At 44.1% G+C, this 26,500-nt stretch overlaps 1 protein-coding gene across 2 annotated transcripts in view; it reads right to left on the bottom strand.

Annotated features, from left to right (window-relative positions):
* The window catches only part of atp8b4 (ATPase phospholipid transporting 8B4), an 89,822-nt gene that overhangs the window by 54,086 nt on the left and 9,236 nt on the right, over window positions 1-26,500 (bottom strand). The window contains exons 1-8 of one of the 2 annotated variants that reach the window (XM_046343124.1): window positions 26,479-26,500; window positions 24,566-24,624; window positions 24,353-24,466; window positions 13,325-13,423; window positions 11,187-11,245; window positions 10,906-10,978; window positions 10,611-10,681; window positions 2,148-2,230 (exon numbers count right to left, since the gene is read on the bottom strand). The exon at window positions 26,479-26,500 is cut by the window's right edge and continues 591 nt beyond it. In XM_046343124.1, the coding sequence (XP_046199080.1) occupies window positions 2,148-2,230; window positions 10,611-10,681; window positions 10,906-10,978; window positions 11,187-11,245; window positions 13,325-13,423; window positions 24,353-24,466; window positions 24,566-24,624; window positions 26,479-26,500 (580 nt within the window). The remainder of the gene's footprint in view (window positions 1-2,147; window positions 2,231-10,610; window positions 10,682-10,905; window positions 10,979-11,186; window positions 11,246-13,324; window positions 13,424-24,352; window positions 24,467-24,565; window positions 24,625-26,478) is intronic. The other variant, XM_046343133.1, reaches the window with a different exon arrangement.

Genomic DNA, 26,500 nt, shown 5'->3' with positions numbered 1-26,500 from the left:
TAATAGAAAAACTACATAAAAGGGAAAAAGATAATTGCACACATATATATGTACACAGGCGTATAGCATGAACACACACAGACCTAATGAAACTCAAATATATGTAAGTCTATGACGAAAAACACAAAATGTTCCCAGACAAGCACAACATACACTAACTCTTCGCCTTCATTTCCACTAGTTACTGAGACCAGCTCTGTCTCCAGATCAGGCATTCCATAGTAATCACACAGGAGAGCAAAACAGCCGAACAGTAAGACACAAGGACGTGTCCGAACCATGGAAACAGCCGAACAGTAAGACACAAGGACGTGTCCGAACCATGGAAACAGCCGAACAGTAAGACACAAGGACGTGTCCGAACCATGGAAACAGCTGAACAGTAAGACACAAGGAAGTGTCCGAACCATGGAAACAGCTGAACAGTAAGACACAAGGACGTGTCCGAACCATGGAAACAGCTGAACAGTAAGACACAAGGACGTGTCCGAACCATGGAAACAGCTGAACAGTAAGACACAAGGACGTGTCCGAACCATGGAAACAGCTGAACAGTAAGACACAAGGACGTGTCCGAACCATGGAAACAGCTGAACAGTAAGACACAAGGACGTGTCCGAACCATGGAAACAGCTGAACAGTAAGACACAAGGACGTGTCCGAACCATGGAAACAGCTGAACAGTAAGACACAAGGACGTGTCCGAACCATGGAAACAGCCGAACAGTAAGACACAAGGACGTGTCCGAACCATGGAAACAGCCGAACAGTAAGACACAAGGACGTGTCCGAACCATGGAAACAGCCGAACAGTAAGACACAAGGACGTGTCCGAACCATGGAAACAGCCGAACAGTAAGACACAAGGACGTGTCCGAACCATGGAAACAGCCGAACAGTAAGACACAAGGACGTGTCCGAACCATGGAAACAGCCGAACAGTAAGACACAAGGACGTGTCCGAACCATGGAAACAGCTGAACAGTAAGACACAAGGACGTGTCCGAACCATGGAAACAGCTGAACAGTAAGACACAAGGACGTGTCCGAACCATGGAAACAGCTGAACAGTAAGACACAAGGACGTGTCCGAACCATGGAAACAGCTGAACAGTAAGACACAAGGACGTGTCCGAACCATGGAAACAGCCGAACAGTAAGACACAAGGACGTGTCCGAACCATGGAAACAGCTGAACAGTAAGACACAAGGACGTGTCCGAACCATGGAAACAGCTGAACAGTAAGACACAAGGACGTGTCCGAACCATGGAAACAGCTGAACAGTAAGACACAAGGACGTGTCCGAACCATGGAAACAGCTGAACAGTAAGACACAAGGACGTGTCCGAACCATGGAAACAGCTGAACAGTAAGACACAAGGACGTGTCCGAACCATGGAAACAGCTGAACAGTAAGACACAAGGACGTGCCCGAACCATGGAAACAGCTGAACAGTAAGACACAAGGACGTGTCCGAACCATGGAAACAGCTGAACAGTAAGACACAAGGACGTGTCCGAACCATGGAAACAGCTGAACAGTAAGACACAAGGACGTGTCCGAACCATGGAAACAGCTGAACAGTAAGACACAAGGACGTGTCCGAACCATGGAAACAGCTGAACAGTAAGACACAAGGACGTGTCCGAACCATGGAAACAGCTGAACAGTAAGACACAAGGACGTGTCCGAACCATGGAAACAGCTGAACAGTAAGACACAAGGACGTGTCCGAACCATGGAAACAGCTGAACAGTAAGACACAAGGACGTGTCCGAACCATGGAAACAGCTGAACAGTAAGACACAAGGACGTGTCCGAACCATGGAAACAGCTGAACAGTAAGACACAAGGACGTGTCCGAACCATGGAAACAGCTGAACAGTAAGACACAAGGACGTGTCCGAACCATGGAAACAGCTGAACAGTAAGACACAAGGACGTGTCCGAACCATGGAAACAAAACAGCCTCCAAATAGACACTCAAGTATCAGACAAAAATTACCCCTGAGTTCGTCATAGCAACAAACAGACAATCCAAGGTCAAATACCAGGAAGAGAGAGCCACGGTAACGTTATATAGACTACAGATGTCTCGTTATTTTAATACACACAGAATGCAGCATAAATGGTTATACTGTTACCATTGAAGTCAGCCAGCTTTGTTATGTCTGCTCCCAAGTCTGAGGTCACAGTCAAAGCCTGACGAACCTTCAGATTGGTCTCCCTATGCAGAAACATTGGGATTTTATTGTACAGTACAAGAATAAGTTAACCATGTATTTGCTTAGAAAGTACATGTAAAAATGGTATTATGACAGTAATTATTATTTTATTTTTTGGTTTGTTTTTTTGGGATTCAATAAAACAAGCACTGCATCGGCACTGTTAGCTACCAACAATGTTGAAGTACAAGAAAGTACCACTTCATAAGCCACAAAAAAATATTTTTAAATGACAGGAAATTAGCTTTAAAATTACAAACATTTTACTCAGCCTCATGGCAAAATGTGTAAAATAGCAGGAAATTAGCTTTAAAATTACAAACATTTTACTCAGCCTCATGGCAAAATGTGTAAAATAGCAGGAAATTAGCTTTAAAATTACAAACATTTTACTCAGCCTCATGGCAAAATGTGTAAAATAGCAGGAAATTAGCTTTAAAATTACAAACATTTTACTCAGCCTCATGGCAAAATGTGTAAAATAGCAGGAAATTAGCTTTAAAATTACAAACATTTTACTCAGCCTCATGGCAAAATGTGTAAAATAGCAGGAAATTAGCTTTAAAATTACAAACATTTTACTCAGCCTCATGGCAAAATGTGTAAAATAGCAGGAAATTAGCTTTAAAATTACAAACATTTTACTCAGCCTCATGGCAAAATGTGTAAAATAGCAGGAAATTAGCTTTAAAATTACAAACATTTTACTCAGCCTCATGGCAAAATGTGTAAAATAGCAGGAAATTAGCTTTAAAATTACAAACATTTTACTCAGCCTCATGGCAAAATGTGTAAAATAGCAGGAAATTAGCTTTAAAATTACAAACATTTTACTCAGCCTCATGGCAAAATGTGTAAAATAGCAGGAAATTAGCTCAGAGATGATTGAAAGTCGGGACATCCATTGCTACTGTGTATACCACTTAAATGAAAAATAAAAATGATATTTTTGTCAACTACTGTCACGCCCTGACCATAGAAAGCCCTCGGGGTTCTCTATAAGTGTTGTAGGTCAGGGCGTGACTATGGGGGGTTCTAGTTATTTTAGTTCTATATTGGTGTGTAAGTATGGTTCCCAATTGGAGGCAGCTGTATATCGTTGCCTCTAATTGGGGGTTCATACTTAGTGTGTCCCTTTTCTCACCTGCGGTGTGGGATGTTGTTTTTGTAAAGTGCCTAGGGGCGCTACGTATTGCACGTTCGTTTAATCTTTGTTGTCTTGAAGTTTCACAATAATAAATATGTGGAACTCTACTCACACTGCGCCTTGGTCCACTTAAATGATGGATGTGACAACTACATAAAACATCACCTCTGTCAGATGTTTTTAGTAACGTCAACACCGTCAGAGTGCTGAAAGATCTAATAGAATAGTTGTGTTTTTATTGGGGATTTTCAGAGGAAACATTTTTCCATATTTTACAAATGTTCATCTTTAAACTTGTGTCTGTTTTGAGTGTCTGTTGTCAACTCTGTCACTGATGGCTAAACCCTTTTAAGAGGTGTCTGTTTTGAGTGTCTGTTGTCAACTCTGTCACTGATGGCTAAACCCTTTAAAGAGAAAAGGTCTAATGTCCATTGCTCAGGTTTCTTGGCCCAACCAAGTCTCTTATTATTGGTGTCCTTTAGTAGTGGTTTCTTTGCAGCAATTCAACCATGAAGGCCTGATTCACTCAGTCTCCTCGGAACAGTTGACGTTGAGATGTGTCTGTTACTTGAACTCTGTGAAGCATTTATTTGGGCTGCAATTTCTGAGGCTGGTAACTCTAATGAGCTTATCCGCAGCAGAGGTAACTCTGGGTCTTCCTTTCCTGTGGCGGTCCTCATGAGAGACAGTAAACTCTAATAAACTTATCCTCTGCAGCAGAGGTAACTCTGGGTCTTCCTTTCCTGTGGCGGTCCTCATGAGAGCCAGTAAACTCTAATGAACTTGTCCTCTGCAGCAGAGGTAACTCTGGGTCTTCCTTTCCTGTGGCGGTCCTCATGAGAGACAGTAAACTCTAATAAACTTATCCTCTGCAGCAGAGGTAACTCTGGGTCTTCCTTTCCTGTGGCGGTCCTCATGAGAGACAGTAAACTCTAATAAACTTATCCTCTGCAGCAGAGGTAACTCTGGGTCTTCCTTTCCTGTGGCGGTCCTCATGAGAGACAGTAAACTCTAATAAACTTATCCTCTGCAGCAGAGGTAACTCTGGGTCTTCCTTTCCTGTGGCGGTCCTCATGAGAGACAGTAAACTCTAATAAACTTATCCTCTGCAGCAGAGGTAACTCTGGGTCTTCCTTTCCTGTGGCGGTCCTCATGAGAGACAGTAAACTCTAATAAACTTATCCTCTGCAGCAGAGGTAACTCTGGGTCTTCCTTTCCTGTGGCGGTCCTCATGAGAGACAGTAAACTCTAATAAACTTATCCTCTGCAGCAGAGGTAACTCTGGGTCTTCCTTTCCTGTGGCGGTCCTCATGAGAGACAGTAAACTCTAATAAACTTATCCTCTGCAGCAGAGGTAACTCTGGGTCTTCCTTTCCTGTGGCGGTCCTCATGAGAGACAGTAAACTCTAATAAACTTATCCTCTGCAGCAGAGGTAACTCTGGGTCTTCCTTTCCTGTGGCGGTCCTCATGAGAGACAGTAAACTCTAATAAACTTATCCTCTGCAGCAGCAGAGAGGTAACTCTGGGTCTTCCTTTCCTGTGGCGGTCCTCATGAGAGACAGTAAACTCTAATAAACTTATCCTCTGCAGCAGAGGTAACTCTGGGTCTTCCTTTCCTGTGGCGGTCCTCATGAGAGACAGTAAACTCTAATAAACTTATCCTCTGCAGCAGAGGTAACTCTGGGTCTTCCTTTCCTGTGGCGGTCCTCATGAGAGCCAGTAAACTCTAATGAACTTATCCTCTGCAGCAGAGGTAACTTTCTGGGTCTTCTAATAAACTTTCCTGTGGCGGTCCTCATGAGAGACAGTAAACTCTAATAAACTTATCCTCTGCAGCAGAGGTAACTCTGGGTCTTCCTTTCCTGTGGCGGTCCTCATGAGAGACAGTAAACTCTAATAAACTTATCCTCTGCAGCAGAGGTAACTCTGGGTCTTCCTTTCCTGTGGCGGTCCTCATGAGAGACAGTAAACTCTAATAAACTTATCCTCTGCAGCAGAGGTAACTCTGGGTCTTCCTTTCCTGTGGCGGTCCTCATGAGAGACAGTAAACTCTAATAAACTTATCCTCTGCAGCAGAGGTAACTCTGGGTCTTCCTTTCCTGTGGCGGTCCTCATGAGAGACAGTAAACTCTAATAAACTTATCCTCTGCAGCAGAGGTAACTCTGGGTCTTCCTTTCCTGTGGCGGTCCTCATGAGAGACAGTAAACTCTAATAAACTTATCCTCTGCAGCAGAGGTAACTCTGGGTCTTCCTTTCCTGTGGCGGTCCTCATGAGAGACAGTAAACTCTAATAAACTTATCCTCTGCAGCAGAGGTAACTCTGGGTCTTCCTTTCCTGTGGCGGTCCTCATGAGAGACAGTAAACTCTAATAAACTTATCCTCTGCAGCAGAGGTAACTCTGGGTCTTCCTTTCCTGTGGCGGTCCTCATGAGAGACAGTAAACTCTAATAAACTGATCCTCTGCAGCAGAGGTAACTCTGGGTCTTCCTTTCCTGTGGCGGTCCTCATGAGAGACAGTAAACTCTAATGAACTGATCCTCTGCAGCAGAGGTAACTCTGGGTCTTCCTTTCCTGTGGTGGTCCTCATGAGAGACAGTAAACTCTAATGAACTGATCCTCTGCAGCAGAGGTAACTCTGGGTCTTCCTTTCCTGTGGCGGTCCTCATGAGAGACAGTAAACTCTAATAAACTTATCCTCTGCAGCAGAGGTAACTCTGGGTCTTCCTTTCCTGTGGCGGTCCTCATGAGAGACAGTAAACTCTAATAAACTTATCCTCTGCAGCAGAGGTAACTCTGGGTCTTCCTTTCCTGGGGCGGTCCTCATGAGAGACAGTAAACTCTAATAAACTTATCCTCTGCAGCAGAGGTAACTCTGGGTCTTCCTTTCCTGTGGCGGTCCTCATGAGAGACAGTAAACTCTAATAAACTTATCCTCTGCAGCAGAGGTAACTCTGGGTCTTCCTTTCCTGTGGCGGTCCTCATGAGAGACAGTAAACTCTAATAAACTTATCCTCTGCAGCAGAGGTAACTCTGGGTCTTCCTTTCCTGGGGCGGTCCTCATGAGAGACAGTAAACTCTAATAAACTTATCCTCTGCAGCAGAGGTAACTCTGGGTCTTCCTTTCCTGTGGCGGTCCTCATGAGAGACAGTAAACTCTAATGAACTTATCCTCTGCAGCAGAGGTAACTCTGGGTCTTCCTTTCCTGTGGCGGTCCTCATGAGAGCCAGTTAACTCTAATGAACTGATCCTCTGCAGCAGAGGTAACTCTGGGTCTTCCTTTCCTGTGGCGGTCCTCATGAGAGACAGTAAACTCTAATGAACTGATCCTCTGCAGCAGAGGTAACTCTGGGTCTTCCTTTCCTGTGGTGGTCCTCATGAGAGACAGTAAACTCTAATGAACTGATCCTCTGCAGCAGAGGTAACTCTGGGTCTTCCTTTCCTGTGGCGGTCCTCATGAGAGACAGTAAACTCTAATAAACTTATCCTCTGCAGCAGAGGTAACTCTGGGTCTTCCTTCTTTCCTGTGGCGGCATGAGAGGTCCTCATGTCCTCATGAGAGACAGTAAACTCTAATAAACTTATCCTCTGCAGCAGAGGTAACTCTGGGTCTTCCTTTCCTGGGGCGGTCCTCATGAGAGACAGTAAACTCTAATAAACTTATCCTCTGCAGCAGAGGTAACTCTGGGTCTTCCTTTCCTGTGGCGGTCCTCATGAGAGACAGTAAACTCTAATAAACTTATCCTCTGCAGCAGAGGTAACTCTGGGTCTTCCTTTCCTGGGCGGTCCTCATGAGAGACAGTAAACTCTAATGAACTTATCCTCTGCAGCAGAGGTAACTCTGGGTCTTCCTTTCCTGTGGCGGTCCTCATGAGAGCCAGTTTCATCAGAGCGCTTGATGGTTTTTGCGACTGCATTCAAAGAAAGGTTAAAAGTTCTTTAAATTTTCCGGATTGACTGACCTTCATGTGATGAAGCAATGATGGACTGTCATTTTGCTTTGCTTATTTGAGCTGTTCTTGCCATAATATGGTCTTTTACCAAATTGGGCTATCTTCTGTATACCACCCCTACCTTGTCACAACACAACTGATTGGCTCAAACACATTAAGAAGGAAATAATTTGAAAAATTAAGTTTTAAGAAGACACAACTGTTAATTTAAATTCATTCCAGGTGTCTACCTCATAAAGCTGGTTGAGAGAAAGCCAAGAGTGTGCAAAGCTGTCATCAAGGCAAAGGGTGGATATTTGAAGAATCTCAAATCTAAAATATATTTTCATTTGTTTAACACTTTTGTTGTTACCACATGATTCCATGTGTTATTTCATAGTTTTGATGTCTTCACTATTATTCTACAATGTAGAAAACAGTCCAAATAAAGAAAAAACCCTTAAATGAGTAGGTGTGTCCAAACTTTTGACCGATAGTGTAAGTCCAAATGGTAACTAGGCCACACCCACTCAGGAACATTCAGTGTCTAGTTAACCAACTCCAATGTATATTTGGCCTTGTGTTTTAGGTTATTGCCAGCGACACAACAACTCAAATGTAATCCATTTTAAACTCAGGTTGTAACACAACAAAATGTGGAAAAAGTCAAGGGTTGTGAATACCTTCTGAAGGCACTGCATGCTTAAATAATGTAAGTATTTGCTGTGATAGATTTAAAGGGTAACGTTAGCTTGTTGTCTAATGTTCTAAATCTAGAAAAACTTTAGCCAAAATGCTAACGGAAATAGCCCTGGAGCATTACATAGTGCTATAAAACCAAACAAAAAGAAGTTTGGAGATTTGTATTCCATATTTGAATAATCTAATGTTAGAATTATACAATCAAGGTCTTTAAACACTTGTTGGAGAATAACGAACGCGAGGAGAGACGGACCAAGGCACAGCGGATGTATAGTTCCACATCTTTATTATATTATATATCCTCTGTGTGTTTACCCTGAATGTCAATGGTCTGGACTGAGTGATGTGTCATGCCCCCCGTAACCCTACTGCCCCCCCCGTAACCCTACTGCCCCCCTGTAACTCTATGTCAATGGTCTGGACTGAGTGATGTGTCATTGTAAAGATGACTGTGATACGAAACATTTCAGGGGCACAATTAAAGGCATGTAGCCTGGGTTTCAACACAAACACGAAATAATATCCCACAAACACAGGTGGGGAAAATAGCCACTTAAATATGATCCCCAATTAGAGACAACGATTACCAGCTGCCTCTAATTGGGAATCATGCAAAACACCAACATAGAAAAATAAACTAGAACACAACATAGAAAGAATAAACTAGACTACCCCCTAGTCACGCTCTGACCTACAACACCATAGAGAAACAATGGCTCTCTATGGTCAGGGAGTGACAGCTACTCTCTGTTTATCATCTATGCATAGTCACTTTAATATATCTACCTACATGTACAAATTTGCACACACTGTATATATACTTTTTTCTATTGTGTTATTGACTGTATGTTTGTTTATGTGTGACTCTGTGTTGTTGTTTTTGTGTCGCACTGCTTTGCTTTATTTTGGCCAGGTCGCATTTGTAAATGAGAACCTGTTCTCAACTAGCCTACCTGGTTAAATAAAGGTGAAATATATATATATTTAAATTGACTCTGTACCGGTACCACCTGTATAAATCCCCGCTATTGTTAATTACTGCTGCTCTTTAATTATTTGTTATTCTTATCTCTTACTGTTTTTTAGGTATTTTCTTAAAACTGCCCTTGTTGGTTAAGGGCTTGTAAGTAAGCATTTCACTGTGAGGTCTACTACACCTGTTGTATTCAGCATTTCACTGTGAGGTCTACTACACCTGTTGTATTCAGCATTTCACTGTAAGGTCTACTACACCTGTTGTATTCAGCATTTCACTGTAAGGTCTACTACACCTGTTGTATTCAGCATTTCACTGTGAGGTCTACTACACCTGTTGTATTCGGCATTTCACTGTGAGGTCTACTACACCTGTTGTATTCAGCATTTCACTGTCAGGTCTACTACACCTGTTGTATTCAGCATTTAACTGTAAGGTCTACTACACCTGTTGTATTCGGCATTTCACTGTAAGGTCTACTACACCTGTTGTATTCAGCATTTCACTGTAAGGTCTACTACACCTGTTGTATTCAGCATTTCACTGTCAGGTCTACTACACCTGTTGTATTCGGCATTTCACTGTGAGGTCTACTACACCTGTTGTATTCGGCATTTCACTGTGAGGTCTACTACACCTGTTGTATTCGGCATTTCACTGTCAGGTCTACTACACCTGTTGTATTCAGCATTTCACTGTGAGGTCTACTACACCTGTTGTATTCAGCATTTCACTGTGAGGTCTACTACACCTGTTGTATTCAGCATTTCACTGTGAGGTCTACTACACCTGTTGTATTCAGCATTTCACTGTGAGGTCTACTACACCTGTTGTATTCAGCATTTCACTGTCAGGTCTACTACACCTGTTGTATTCGGCATTTCACTGTAAGGTCTACTACACCTGTTGTATTCGGCATTTCACTGTAAGGTCTACTACACCTGTTGTATTCGGCATTTCACTGTAAGGTCTACTACACCTGTTGTATTCGGCGCACGTGACAAATACAATTTGATTTGATTTGTTGGTGTTCACATGAATCCAACTAGTTGTATTTTATGAATAAAATAATAATAATTAGGAGTTTGTTCCTTTACAAGTTGTGTGATGGCTGATACTTTGGTCAAAATATATATTTCACTTTTGTTAAGACAAAATATTTGTGGATAAAAAGTTGATTGCCCTGTTTTACTGTCTCTGCCCCAAAAACAAACATACAACAAAACAAAAACATGTATTTTTGGAAATGTGTTGAAATACCAATGGAAAAGTATCCTAAAACAAAGTACAAGATAAAAAAACAAACATTTAAACAGGGGTAGATAGTGGTCAGTGGTGAGAGAGAAAACAGAGGGTGACTCATTCACGTCGTAAACAACCGTTGGCTCCGTGTCAAACAAAGCAGTTAACAACAACAACTGAGGTAAACTGGGCCAAATCCTCAACCTCAACCACCTGTCCAATTTCCTGATGCTTTACTCAGAGTGTAGAAACCACCGCAGGCACACTGTGACACAGATAGCTCTCCTTGGAAAACAGCCCACCCCCTCCCTCCTGAGAAATGATATTCAGTTTCTAAAGCCTCGTAGAAGCAAATACTATAGAAATGCATGCAGTGTCTTACCCGTCTAGCTCAGCCGTTTCTATGTAACACAGTCCATATGGTTCACTACTAGAGAGCAGCAGAATGTCAGCCTGTAGGAGAGGAGGGAGAGGAGGAGAGGAGGGAGAGGAGGGAGAGGAGGGAGAGGACTTACTGGCAAGCCACTGGGAATAAACCAATCTCTGCACCAATGCTTTACAATAGAACTCAACAGTTGCAGTAGAGGAATATAGCCCTCATTTTAATTCAAAAACAAACATTCATGTCAAGTGTTTATGGGAGTATCTAAGTATGAAATTGAAAGCAAATTACTCACAGTCACAAAGTGATTGTTTTCCAGCTTGATGATATCTCCCACGCGTACATTCATCCACTTCTCATTCTGTAGACTGAGACAGATACACAGTCATAATGGTGATTTATAAAGCACAAAAGCATCAAATGTTATGCTATTCAAAGAAATGTCTTCATCTCATCGTGCAATTTTGAAGGTACAAAAAAACAAACAAGTTGTCTCTTTGCACAAAAGCCACAATGAGGTAGAAAATGTTCACATTTAAAAGGTTCATATTGAAGGTTCATTGAGGATGTACTTACTTTCCCCTGAGTACCTGAGACTGACGACTGTTGACCTGCTGATCGCTTTTATACCTGAACTGAAATTGAGAAGACATCTTTTACAATGGTCTTGCACTGCTAATAGCTGCTAATAACCAGGGATGTAGTGTACACACAGTACCAGTCAAAAGTTTGGACACACCTACTAATTCAAGGGTTTTTTCTTTATTTGTACTATTAGTAGTTTTTTGAAAACTCAAAACTATGAAATAACACATATGGAATCATGTAGCAACCAAAAAAGTGTTAAACAAATCAAAATACATGTTATATTTGGGATTCTTCTAAGTAGCCACTCTTTGCCTTGATGACAGCTTTGCACACTCGTGGTATTCTCTCAACCAGCTTCATGAGGTAGTCACCTGGAATGCATTTCAAATTAACAGGTGTGTATTGTTAAGGTTCATTTGTGGAATTTCTTTAGTTTTCAATGCGTTTGAGCCAATCAGTTGTGTTGTGACAAGGTCGGGGAGGTATACAGAAGACAGCCCTATTTGGTAAAAGACCAAGTCCATATTATGGCAAGAACAGCTCAAATAAGCAAAGCAAAATGACAGTCCATCATTACTTCATCACATGAAGGTCAGTTAATCCGGAAAATGTCAAGAACTTTTAAAGTTTCTTCAAGTGCAGTCGCAAAAACCATCAAGCGCTCTGATGAAACTGGATCTCATGAGGACCGCCACTGGAAAGGAAGACCCAGAGTTACCTCTGCTGCAGAGGATAAGTTCATTAGAGTTACCAGATTTAGAAATTGCAGCAAATAAATGCTTCAGAGTTCAAGTAACAGACACATCTCAACATCAACTGTTCCGAGGAGACTGTGTGAATCAGGCCTTCATGATCGAATTGCTGCAAAGAAACCACTACTAAAGGACACCAATAATAAGAAGAGACTTGCTTGGGCCAAGAAACCAGAGCAATGGACATTAGACTGGTGGAAATCTGTCCTTTGGTCTGATGAGTCCAAATTTTAGATATTTGGTTCCAACCGCTGTGTCTTTGTGAGATGCAGAGTAGATGAACGGATGATCTCTGCACGTGTGCTTCCCACCGTGAAGCATGGCGGAGGAGGTGTGAAGGTGTGGGGGTGCATCGATGGTGGAAGCCTGATCTGTTCACCAGACGTGCTACCTGTCCCAGACATGCTGTTTTCAGCTCTCTAGAGACAGCAGGAGCGGTAGTGATACTCTGAATGTTCAGCTATGAAAAGCCAAACTGACATTTACTGCTGAGGTGCTGACCTGTTCCACCCTCGACAACCACTGTGATTATTATTATTCGACCATGCTGGTCATCTATGAACATTTGAACATCTTGGCCATGTTCTGTTATAATCTCCACCCGGCACAGCCAGAAGAGGACTGGCCACCCCTCAGAGCCTGGTTCCTCTCTAGGTTTCTTCCTAGGTTCTGGCCTTTCTAGGGAGTTTTTCAGAGCAACTGTGCTTCTACATCTGCATTGCTTGCTGTTTGCGGTTTTAGGCTGGGTTTCTGTACAGCACTTTGAGATATCAGCTGATGTAAGAAGGGCTTTATAAATACATTTGATTTGATTTGATTTGGAAAAGCATTCCAGGTGAAGCTGGTTGAGAGAATGCCAAGAGTGTGCAAAGCTGTCATCAAGGCAAAGGGTGGCTATTTGAAGATTCTAAAATCTATATTTTGATTTGTTTAACACTTTTTTGGTTACTGCATGATTCCATGTTTTTTCATAGTTTTAAATGTCTTCACTATTATTCTACAATGTAGAAAATTGTAAAATTAAAGAAAAACCCTTGAATGAGTAGGTGTGTCCAAACTTTTGATAATGGGTGCCAGGTAGTTTAGCGGTTAAGAGCATTGGGCCAGTAACTGAAAGGTTGCTGATTTGAACCCCCGAATTGACTAGGTGAAAAATCTACCGATGTGCCCTTGAGCAAGACACTTAACCCTAATTGCTCCTGTAAGTCGTTCTGGATAAGAGCGTCTACTAAAAGACTAAAATGTCAATCAATTGAGTTAACCTGAATTATTTTTTTCTTGGCTGTATATCAGTTTTGAATAATCAAATTAATTAAATAATAATTCATTCAATCACTCGATCAATCAATCAATAAGAGTGGACAGTTAACTCACATAGTCGTCAGTGGCATCTTTAACTGCAGTGATCAACAGCACCATGACCAGAGGCACAGTGGTAGTGACCCAGGACAGCGAGGAGATCTCAGGGATCAACTACAAATAGGAGAACACAGATTTATTTACATCATACGTAGGTATGTAAACCCCTTGGTTACCTTTGAGCTTTTTCTGGACTGTATTGACTGTGTTGCGTGTGGGACTTACACCCCTTTAAATGAGTGGATTCTTCTTCAAATTAGTGGATTCCTCTTCCAATTAGTGGATTCCTCTTCAAATTAGTGGATTCCTCTTCCAATTAGTGGATTCCTCTTCAAATTAGTGGATTCCTCTTCAAATTAGTGGATTCCTCTTCAAATTAGTGGATTCTTCTTCAAATTAGTGGATTCCTCTTCAAATTAGTGGATTCTTCTTCAAATTAGTGGATTCTTCTTCAAATTAGTGGATTCCTCTTCAAATTCGTGGATTCCTCTTCAAATTAGTGGATTCCTCTTCAAATTAGTGGATTCCTCTTCAAATTAGTGGATTCCTCTTCAAATTAGTGGATTCCTCTTCAAATTAGTGGATTCTTCTTCAAATTAGTGGATTCCTCTTCAAATTAGTGGATTCCTCTTCAAATTAGTGGATTCCTCTTCAAATTAGTGGATTCCTCTTCAAATTAGTGTATTCAGCTGTTTCAGCCACACCCGCTGCTGACAGGTGTGTAAAATCGAGCACACAGCCATGCAATCTCCATAGACAAACATTGGCAGTAGAATGGTCCGTGCTGAAGAGCTCAGTGACTTTCAACGTGGCAATCGTCATAGGATGCCACATTTTCAAACAATAATAATAATAATAATATATGCCATTTTATCCAAAGCGACTTACAGTCATGTGTGCATACATTCTACGTATGGGTGGTCCCGGGGATAAATTTTCTGCCCTGCTAGAGCTGCCCTGGTCAACTGTAAGTGCTGTTATTGTGAAGTGGAAACATCTAGGAACAACAAGCTCACAGAACGGGATTGCTGAGTGTTGAAGCGTGTGTGGAGTAAAATATGTCTGTCCTCGGTTGCAAAAACTCACTACCAAGTTCCAAACTGTCTCCGGAAGCAACTTCAGCACAATAACTGTTCATCGGGAGCTTCAAGAAATGTGTTTCCGTGGCCGAGCAGCCGCACACATGCATAAGATCACCATACGTAATGCCAAGTGTTCGGCCGGAGTGATGTAAAGCTCGCCGCCAACGGACTCTGGAGCAGTGGAAACACGTTATCTGGAGTGATGAATCACGCTTCACCATCTGGTTTGGCGGATGGCAGGAGAACGCTACCTGCCCGAATGCATAGTGCCAACTGTAAAGTTTGGTGGAGTAAGAATAAGGGTCTGGGGCTGTTTTTCATGGTTCCAGTGCCATCTGGTAAACACATGCTATTACACTCAACGGAACGTCCTGATTAGTGTTGTGTCAACAACGCAGCCACTGCCAGCTAGCCTACTTCAGCAGTACTGTATCATTTTAATCATTTTAGTCAATAAGATTCTTGCGACGTAAGCTTAACTGAACATTCGAGACATGTAGTCCACTTGTCATTCTAATCTCCTTTGCATTAGCGTAGCCTCTTCTGTAGCCTGTCAACTATGTGTCTGTCTATCCCTGTTCTCTCCTCTCTGCACAGACCATACAAACGCTCCACACTGCGTGGCCGCGGCCACCCTAATCTGGTGGTCCCAGCGCGCACGACCCACGTGGAGTTCCAGGTCTCCGGTAGCCTCTGGAACTGCCGATCTGCGGCCAACAAGGCAGAGTTCATCTCAGCCTATGCCTCCCTCCAGTCCCTCGACTTCTTGGCACTGACGGAAACATGGATCACCACAGATAACACTGCTACTCCGACTGCTCTCTCTTCGTCCGCCCACGTGTTCTCGCACACCCGAGAGCTTCTGGTCAGCGGGGTGGTGGCACCGGGATCCTCATCTCTCCCAAGTGGTCATTCTCTCTTTCTCCCCTTACCCATCTGTCTATTGCCTCCTTTGAATTCCATGCTGTCGCAGTTACCAGCCCTTTCAAGCTTAACATCCTTATCATTTATCGCCCTCCAGGTTCCCTCGGAGAGTTCATCAATGAGCTTGATGCCTTGATAAGCTCCTTTCCTGAGGACGGCTCACCTCTCACAGTTCTGGGCGACTTTAACCTCCCCACGTCTACCTTTGACTCATTCCTCTCTGCCTCCTTCTTTCCACTCCTCTTCTCTTTTGACCTCACCCTCTCACCTTCCCCCCCTACTCACAAGGCAGGCAATACGCTCGACCTCATCTTTACTAGATGCTGTTCTTCCACTAACCTCATTGCAACTCCCCTCCATGTCTCCGACCACTACCTTGTATCCTTTTCCCTCTCGCTCTCATCCAACACCTCCCACACTGCCCCTACTCGGATGGTATCGCGCCGTCCCAACCTTCGCTCTCTCTCCCCGCTACTCTCTCCTCTTCCATCCTATCATCTCTTCCCTCTGCTCAAACCTTCTCCAACCTATCTCCTGATTCTGCCTCCTCAACCCTCCTCTCCTCCCTTTCTGCATCCTTTGACTCTCTATGTCCCCTATCCTCCAGGCCGGCTCGGTCCTCCCCTCCCGCTCCGTGGCTCGACGACTCATTGCGAGCTCACAGAACAGGGCTCCGGGCAGCCGAGCGGAAATGGAGGAAAACTCGCCTCCCTGCGGACCTGGCATCCTTTCACTCCCTCCTCTCTACATTTTCCTCCTCTGTCTCTGCTGCTAAAGCCACTTTCTACCACTCTAAATTCCAAGCATCTGCCTCTAACCCTAGGAAGCTCTTTTGCCACCTTCTCCTCCCTCCTGAATCCTCCTCCCCTCCCCCTCCTCCCTCTCTGCAGATGACTTCGTCAACCATTTTGAAAAGAAGGTCGACGACATCCGATCCTCGTTTGCTAAGTCAAACGACACCGCTGGTTCTGCTCACACTGCCCTACCCTGTGCTCTGACCTCTTTCTCCCCTCTCTCTCCAGATGAAATCTCGCGTCTTGTGACGGCCGGCCGCCCAACAACCTGCCCGCTTGACCCTATCCCCTCCTCTCTTCTCCAGACCATTTCCGGAGACCTTCTCCCTTACCTCACCTCGCTCATCAACTCAACCCTGACCACTGGCTACGTCCCTTCCGTCTTCAAGAGAGCGAGAGTTGCACCCCTTCTGAAAAAACCTACACTCGAACCCTCCGATGTCAACAACTACAGACCAGTATCCCTTCTTTCTTTTCTCTCCAAAACTCTTGAACGTGCCGTCCTTGGCCAGCTCTCCCGCTATCTCTCTCAGAATGACCTTCTTGATCCAAATCAGTCAGGTTTCAAGACTAGTCATTCAACTGAGACTGCTCTTCTCTGTATCACGGAGGCGCTCCGCACCGCTAAAGCTAACTCTCTCTCCTCTGCTCTCATCCTTCTAGACCTATCGGCTGCCTTCGATACTGTGAACCATCAGATCCTCCTCTCCACCCTCTCCGAGTTGGGCATCTCAGGCGCGGCCCACGCTTGGATTGCGTCCTACCTGACAGGTCGCTCCTACCAGGTGGCGTGGCGAGAATCTGTCTCCTAACCACGCGCTCTCACCACTGGTGTCCCCCAGAGCTCTGTTCTAGGCCCTCTCCTATTCTCGCTATACACCAAGTCACTTGGCTCTGTCATAACCTCACATGGTCTCTCCTATCATTGCTATGCAGACGACACACAATTAATCTTCTCCTTTCCCCTTCTGATGACCAGGTGGCGAATCGCATCTCTGCATGTCTGGCAGACATATCAGTGTGGATGACGGATCACCACCTCAAGCTGAACCTCGGCAAGACGGAGCTGCTCTTCCTCCCGGGGAAGGACTGCCGGTTCCATGATCTCGCCATCACGGTTGACAACTCCATTGTGTCCTCCTCCCAGAGCGCTAAGAACCTTGGCGTGATCCTGGACAACACCCTGTCGTTCTCAACTAACATCAAGGCGGTGGCCCGTTCCTGTAGGTTCATGCTCTACAACATCCGCAGAGTACGACCCTGCCTCACACAGGAAGCGGCGCAGGTCCTAATCCAGGCACTTGTCATCTCCCGTCTGGATTACTGCAACTCGCTGTTGGCTGGGCTCCCTGCCTGTGCCATTAAACCCCTACAACTCATCCAGAACGCCGCAGCCCGTCTGGTGTTCAACCTTCCCAAGTTCTCTCACGTCACCCCGCTCCTCCGCTCTCTCCACTGGCTTCCAGTTGAAGCTCGCATCCGCTACAAGACCATGGTGCTTGCCTACGGAGCTGTGAGGGGAACGGCACCTCAGTACCTCCAGGCTCTGATCAGGCCCTACACCCAAACAAGGGCACTGCGTTCATCCACCTCTGGCCTGCTCGCCTCCCTACCACTGAGGAAGTACAGTTCCCGCTCAGCCCAGTCAAAACTGTTCGCTGCTCTGGCCCCCCAATGGTGGAACAAACTCCCTCACGACGCCAGGACAGCGGAGTCAATCACAACCTTCCGGAGACACCTGAAACCCCACCTCTTTAAGGAATACCTAGGATAGGATAAAGTAATCCTTCTCACCCCCCCCCTTAATAGATTTAGATGCACTATTGTAAAGTGCCTGTTCCACTGGATGTCGTAAGGTGAATGCACCAATTTGTAAGTCGCTCTGGATAAGAGCGTCTGCTAAATGACTTAAATGTAATGTAAATGTAAACATGCTCTCAGTACGCATCCAAGCTCATCACTAATCTAAGGACCCTGGGACACCAATCTCTGCAATTGGATCCTAACCTCCTGACGGACCGTCCCCCAGGTGTAGATGGTAGGAAATGAAACGTGTGTGTATGTTTTGTGTGTGGTGTCAGTGTGCATGTGTCTGTATGTGTGTGTGTGGCATCAGTGTGCATGTGTGTGTATGTGTGTGTGTGGTGTCAGTGTGCATGTGTGTGTAAGTTTTGTGTGTGGTGTTTCAGCGAAGGCGTGTTCCTGTTTCAGCATGACAACGAGGTCCATACAGAAATAGTTTGTAGAGGTCGGCGTGGAAGAACTTGATTGGCCTGCAGAGAGCCCTGACCTCAACCCCATCGAACGCCTTTGGGATGAATTGGAACGCAGACTGCGAGCCAGGCCTAATCTCCCAACATCAGTGCCCGATCTCACTAGTGCTCTTGTGGCTCTCGCAGTAATGTTCCAACATCTGGTGGAAAGCCTTCCCAGAAGAGTGGAGGCTGTTATAGCAGCAATGTTCCAACATCTAGTGGAAAGCCTTCCCAGAAGAGTGGAGGCTGTTATAGCAGCAAAGCGGAGCCCAACTCCATATGAATCCCCATAATTTTCGAATGAGATGTTAGAGGAGTATATTTTGGTGAAGGACCATCGCTAGGCAACAATCCGACGAGAGTTCAGGAAAAGAAACCAATAGTTTGTACTTGCTACTTACTAACTAAATGACAGTTTGCCAATTTCTGTAGTTTAAATATGACCTACTAGCTACGAGACCCCAATCAACCGTGAGGACGGCGAGGGATTTCTTTGTGTTTGTTTCTCTGTCTGAGAAAAGCAACTCCACAGACTGTATAAAAACAGAGTACCAGGTCCTTACTAAGTAAGATGTATATTCTGTATCAGTGATTGATTTAGTGATACGAATGGGGTTGATAATAATTGTTGGTTTTTTAACATGTGTTCAACTTAAGTTTCTTATTGAAACTAAATTGATATACTTTGAGTTGAGTAATAATTCCTAACTTTACTGTGTTTTTGTTTATTCATAAGTTAAGGCAGGTCAAAATAGACACATTCCCCCCCACTTAATCATATCACAGTGCACTTTAACCAGTTGAATATAAATAAACAAATAAAATAAAATTCTATTGGTCACATACACATGGTTAGCAGATGTTATTGTGAGTGTAGCACAATGGTTGTGCTTCTAAAATCAGCAAAAAAAAGAAACGTCCCTTTTTCAGGACCCTGTCTTTCAAAGATAATTCGTAAAAAATCAAATAACTTCACAGATCTTCATTGTAAATGGTTTAAACACTGTTTCCCGTGCTTGTTCAATGAACCATAAACAATGAATGAACATGCACCTGTGGAACGGTCGTTAAGACACTAACAGCTTACAGACGGTAGGCAATTAAGGTCACAGTAACAAAAACTTAGGACACTAAAGAGGCCTTTCTACTGACTCTTGAAAAACACCAAAAGAAAGATGCCCATGGTCCCTGCTCACCTGCATGAACGCGACTCAGGCATGCTGAAAGGAGGCATGAGGACTGCAGATGTGGCCAGGGCAATAAATTGCAATATCCGTACTGTGAGACGCCTAAGACAGCACTACAGGGAGACGGGATGGACAGCTGACCGTCCTCACAGTGGCAGACCACGTGTCACAACATCTACACAGGATCAGTACATCTGAACATCACACCTGCGGGACAGGTACAGGATGGCAACAACAACTGCCCGAGTTACACCAGGAACGCACAGTCACTGCATCAGTGCTCAGACTGTCTGCCATAGGCTGAGAGAGGCTGGATTGAGGGCTTGTAGGCCTGTTGTGAGGCAGGTCCTCACCAGACATCACCGGCAACAACGTCGCCTATGGGCACAAACCTACCGTCGTTGGACCAGACAGGACTGACAAAAAAGTGGTCTTCACTGACGAGTCGCGGTTTTGTCTCACCAGAGGTGATGGTCGAATTTGCGTTTATCGTCGAAGGAATAAGCGTTGCACCGAGGCCTGTACTCCGGAGCGGGATTGATTTGGAGGTGGAGGGTCCGTCATGGTCTGGGGCGGTGCGTCACAGCATCATCGGACTGAGGTTGTCATTGCAGGCAATCTCAACGCTGTGCGTTACAGGGAAGACATCCTCCTCCCTCATGTGGTACCCTTCCTGCAGGCTCATCCTGACATGACCCTCCCTCATGTGGTACCCTTCCTGCAGGCTCATCCTAACATGAGCCTCCAGCATGACAATGCCACCGGCCATACTGCTCGTTCTGTGCATGATTTCCTGCAAGACAGGAATGTCAGTGTTCTGCCATGGCCAGCGAAGAGCCCGGCTCTCAATCCCATGGAGCATGTCTGGGACCTGTTGGATGGGAGGGTGAGGGCTAGGGCCATTCCCCCCAGAAATGTCCCGGGAACTTGCAGGTGTCTTGGTGGATGAGTGGGGTAACATCTCCCAGCAAGAACTGGCAAATCTGGTGCAGTCCATGAGGAGGAGATGCACTGCAGTACTTAATGCAACTGGTGGCCACACCAGATACTGACTGTTACTTTTGATTTTGACTCCCCTTTTGTTCAGGGACACATTATTCCATTTCTGTTAGTCACATGTCTGTGGAACTTGTTTATGTCTCAGTTGTTGAATCTTGTTTATGTTCATGCAAATATTTACACATGTTAAGTTTGCTGAAAATAAACGCAGTTGACAGTGAGAGGACGTTTCTTTTTTTGCTGAGTTTAGTTCGGACAGTGCAGTAATATCTAACAATTCCACAACTACCTAATGCACACAAATTAAGGGATGGAATCAGAATATAGACACCAATCTAAGACTTTTTGGTATTACAACTTTCTGAAATATTGTAATAAAATATGCAAATGAGGCAATATCTCCTTAAATACAGTATGTGAATATTTGCAAATACCGCAAATACATTTTTCTGTGTACAGGATGGAGCCTAAATATTTTGGTTTCATTTTGTTCAAGGATAAATTGTTTCATTAGTCCGTTGTTGATTATAGTCCCAAAATGTTTTGCAATGCAGAGATCAAGTTTTCAAGATGTCATTTTCAAAATACAGAAATCTGGCTCATATTTATTTATTTAACTTTTATTTAACTCGGCAAGTCAGTTAAGAACAAATTCTTATTTACAATGACGGCCTACCCCGGCCAAACCCGAACCACGCTGGGCGCCCGCCCTAAAGAACTCCCACCAATCACGGCTGGTTGTGATACAGCCTCACACTGTCGCAATAGTGCACTGTATACTGGGAGAACTGTCTCAATAGTGCACTGTATACTGGGAGAACTGTCTCAATTGATTCACTGTATACTGGGAGAACTGTCTCAATGATGCACTGTATACTGGGAGAACTGTCTCAATTGATTCACTGTATACTGGGAGAACTGTCAACATGATTCACTGTATACTGGGAGAACTGTCTCAATGATTCACTGTATACTGGGAGAACTGTCTCAATTGATTCACTGTATACTGGGAGAACTGTCTCAATTGATTCACTGTATACTGGGAGAACTGTCAACAATGATTCACTGTATACTGGGAGAACTGTCTCAATGATTCACTGTATACTGGGAGAACTGTCAACAATGATTCACTGTATACTGGGAGAACTGTCTCAATGATTCTCTGTATACTGGGAGAACTGTCTCAATGATTCACTGTATACTGGGAGAACTGTCTCAATGATTCACTGTATACTGGGAGAACTGTCTCAATTGATTCACTGTATACTGGGAGAACTGTCTCAATTGATTCACTGTATACTGGGAGAACTGTCTCAATTGATTCACTGTATACTGGGAGAACTGTCTCAATTGATTCACTGTATACTGGGAGAACTGTCTCAATTGATTCACTGTATACTGGGAGAACTGTCTCAATTGATTCACTGTATACTGGGAGAACTGTCTCAATTGATTCACTGTATACTGGGAGAACTGTCTCAATGATTCACTGTATACTGGGAGAACTGTCTCAATGATTCACTGTATACTGGGAGAACTGTCTCAATTGATTCACTGTATACTGGGAGAACTGTCTCAATTGATTCACTGTATACTGGGAGAACTGTCTCAATTGATTCACTGTATACTGGGAGAACTGTCTCAATTGATTCACTGTATACTGGGAGAACTGTCTCAATTGATTCACTGTATACTGGGAGAACTGTCTCAATTGATTCACTGTATACTGGGAGAACTGTCTCAATTGATTCACTGTATACTGGGAGAACTTAAATGTAAATGTCAATGTAACTGATTCACTGTATACTGGGAGAACTGTCTCAATTGATTCACTGTATACTGGGAGAACTGTCTCAATGTCAACAATGATTCACTGTATACTGGGAGAACTGTCTCAATGATTCACTGTATACTGGGAGAACTGTCTCAATTGATTCACTGTATACTGGGAGAACTGTCTCAATGATTCACTGTATACTGGAGGAGAACTGTCTGGGAGAACTGTCTCAATGATTCACTGTATACTGGGAGAACTGTCTCAATGATTCACTGTATACTGGGAGAACTGTCTCAATGATTCACTGTATACTGGGAGAACTGTCTCAATGATTCACTGTATACTGGGAGAACTGTCTCAATTGATTCACTGTATACTGGGAGAACTGTCTCAATTGATTCACTGTATACTGGGAGAACTGTCTCAATTGATTCACTGTATACTGGGAGAACTGTCTCAATGATTCACTGTATACTGGGAGAACTGTCTCAATTGATTCACTGTATACTGGGAGAACTGTCTCAATGATTCACTGTATACTGGGAGAACTGTCTCAATTGATTCACTGTATACTGGGAGAACTGTCTCAATGATTCACTGTATACTGGGAGAACTGTCTCAATGATTCACTGTATACTGGGAGAACTGTCTCAATTGATTCACTGTATACTGGGAGAACTGTCTCAATTGATTCACTGTATACTGGGAGAACTGTCTCAATTGATTCACTGTATACTGGGAGAACTGTCTGTATTCACTGTATACTGGGAGAACTGTCTCAATTGATTCACTGATTCACTGTCTCAATTGATTCACTGTATACTGGGAGAACTGTCTCAATGATTCACTGTATACTGGGAGAACTGTCTCAATTCACTGATTCACTGTATACTGGGAGAACTGTCTCAATTGATTCACTGTATACTGGGAGAACTGTCTCAATGATTCACTGTATACTGGGAGAACTGTCTCAATGATTCACTGTATACTGGGAGAACTGTCTCAATGATTCTCTGTATACTGGGAGAACTGTCTCAATGATTCACTGTATACTGGGAGAACTGTCTCAATGATTCACTGTATACTGGGAGAACTGTCTCAATTGATTCACTGTATACTGGGAGAACTGTCTCAATTGATTCACTGTATACTGGGAGAACTGTCTCAATTGATTCACTGTATACTGGGAGAACTGTCTCAATTGATTCACTGTATACTGGGAGAACTGTCTCAATTGATTCACTGTATACTGGGAGAACTGTCTCAATTGATTCACTGTATACTGGGAGAACTGTCTCAATTGATTCACTGTATACTGGGAGAACTGTCTCAATGATGCACTGTATACTGGGAGAACTGTCTCAATTGATTCACTGTATACTGGGAGAACTGTCTCAATTGATTCACTGTATACTGGGAGAACTGTCAACAATGATTCACTGTATACTGGGAGAACTGTCAACAATTGATTCACTGTATACTGGGAGAACTGTCTCAATTGATTCACTGTATACTAGGAGAACTGTCTCAATGATTCACTGTATACTGGGAGAACTGTCTCAATTGATTCACTGTATACTGGGAGAACTGTCTCAATTGATTCACTGTATACTGGGAGAACTGTCTCAATTGATTCACTGTATACTGGGAGAACTGTCTCAATTGATTCACTGTATACTGGGAGAACTGTCTCAATTGATTCACTGTATACTGGGAGAACTGTCTCAATTGATTCACTGTATACTGGGAGAACTGTCTCAATTGATTCACTGTATACTGGGAGAACTGTCTCAATTGATTCACTTGAAATACAGACTTACATACATTCAACATGTATCACGGAAAGGGCATAGATATGTCAGATCCATTGTGAAAGACCTCATTTCACCGTGTAAATCTTTCAGATGCATCACATTTTGTGATTTCATTTCATTTTCATGGAATCTCTGTATTAAAGCATGACAAGTTCATAGAATCTGTACAAGCACTCCATGTCACACACTAAATGACGTGTAATTTACGTACCTGTAATATGAGCAGCACTAGGAAGTATGCATTAGCAGCTCTCTGGAACTGCTCAAAGAGATTGATGGGCAGGAAGGTGAAGACATTGTACTTGCAGGTTCTGATGTGATTGTCCTTTTTCAGGGGGTGGAAATATAGAATGGTCAATATCATCTACATCATGACAGTATCATTGATACGCTGTGATAACATGTGCTTTGTGTTCTCACTTACAGCATATGGGAACTTTTCATTGTAGTCCCTGTCATTGGCTCTCACATGTCGTTCTTCCTCTAGATGAAAACAGTATACAGTATATGACAACCACAGTATATTAGACAATTGTAGGACTCTACGTAGAACGTTTACATATTTTTTTGGTTTTACATTGTAGAATGTTGAGAATTGACACTGAAGTCTGTAAAGGCTAACAATATATAACCACTGATTGTCTCCAAGACAGTACACACCGTTTCTTCCCACCAAGCATATCCCCTTTAGGCACCACCCTCACCACCACCCTCACCACCACCCTCACCCTCACCACCACCACCACCCTAACCACCACCCTCACCACCACCCTAACCACCACCCTCACCACCACCTCCACCACCAACAACAACAACTCCACCACCCTCACCACCACCCTAACTAACCACCACCCTCACCACCACCCTCACCCTCACTACCACCACCACCCTAACCACCACCCTCACCACCACCCTCACCACCACCCTCACCCTCACTACCACCACCACCACCACCACCACCTCCACCACCAACAACAACTCCACCACCCTCACCACCACCACCCTCACCCTCACCATCACTCTCACCCTCACCACCACCACCACCCTCACCCTCACCACCACCACCAACAACTCCACCGCCACCAACAACAACGACTCCACCACCAACAACGACTCCAACAACAACAACAACTCCACCAACAACGACTCCACCACCAACAACAACAATAACACCACCACCAACAACAACTCCACCACCAACAACAACAACTCCACCACCAACAACATCTCCACCACCAACAACAACTCCACCATAAACAACAACTCCAACAACAACAACTCCACCAACAACAACTCCACCAACAACAACTCCACCAACAACAACAACTCCACCAACAACAACTTCACCAACAACAACTCCACCATAAACAACAACTCCAACAACAACAACAACTCCAACAACAACAAAAACGCCACCACCACCAACAACAATAACACTACCACCACCAACAACTCCACCACCAACAACTCCACCAACAACGACTCCACCAGCACCAACAACAACCCAACCAACAACAACTCCATCAACAACAACAACTCCACCAACAACAACAACTCCATCAACAACAACAACTCCATCAACAATAACTCCATCAACAACAACAACTCCACCACCAACAACAACTCCACCACCAACTCCACCAACAACAACTCCACCACCACCAACAACTCCACCACCAACAACAACACCACCAACAACAACTCCACCAACAAAAACAACTCCACCACCAACAACAACTCCACCACCACCAACAACTCCACCAACAACAACTCCACCAACAACAACAACTCCACCACCACCAACAACTCCAACAACAACTCCACCACCAACAACAACTCCACCAACAACAACAACTCCATCAACAACAACTCCACCACCATCAACAACTCCACCACCAACAACAACTCCACCAACAACAACTCCACCACCACCAACAACAACAACTCCACCACCAACAACAACAACTCCACCAACAACAACTCCACCAACAACAACTCCACCAACAACAACTCCACCACCACCAAAAACAACAACTACACCACCAACAACAACAACTCCACGACCAATATCAACAACAACAACTCTACCACCACCAACTCCACCACCGCAAACAACTCCACCAACAACAACAACTCCACCACCACCACCAACAACAACAACTCCACCACCCTCACCCTCACCCTCACCACCACCACCACCACCAACAACAACAACTCCACCACCCTCACCCTCACCACCACCACCACCCTCACCCTCACCCTCACCACCACCAACAACAACTCCACCACAACCATCAACAACAACAACACCACCACCACCCAGCAAGACAGCTTTACCTTGTCCAGCACCTTTCCCACG

This window comes from Oncorhynchus gorbuscha, linkage group LG01, assembly GCF_021184085.1.
Source record: "Oncorhynchus gorbuscha isolate QuinsamMale2020 ecotype Even-year linkage group LG01, OgorEven_v1.0, whole genome shotgun sequence".
In the NCBI taxonomy this organism is placed as follows: Eukaryota; Metazoa; Chordata; class Actinopteri; order Salmoniformes; family Salmonidae; genus Oncorhynchus; species Oncorhynchus gorbuscha.
The sequence above is the reverse complement of the archived record's forward strand: the minus strand, read 5'-3'. Positions and strand labels throughout refer to the sequence as shown.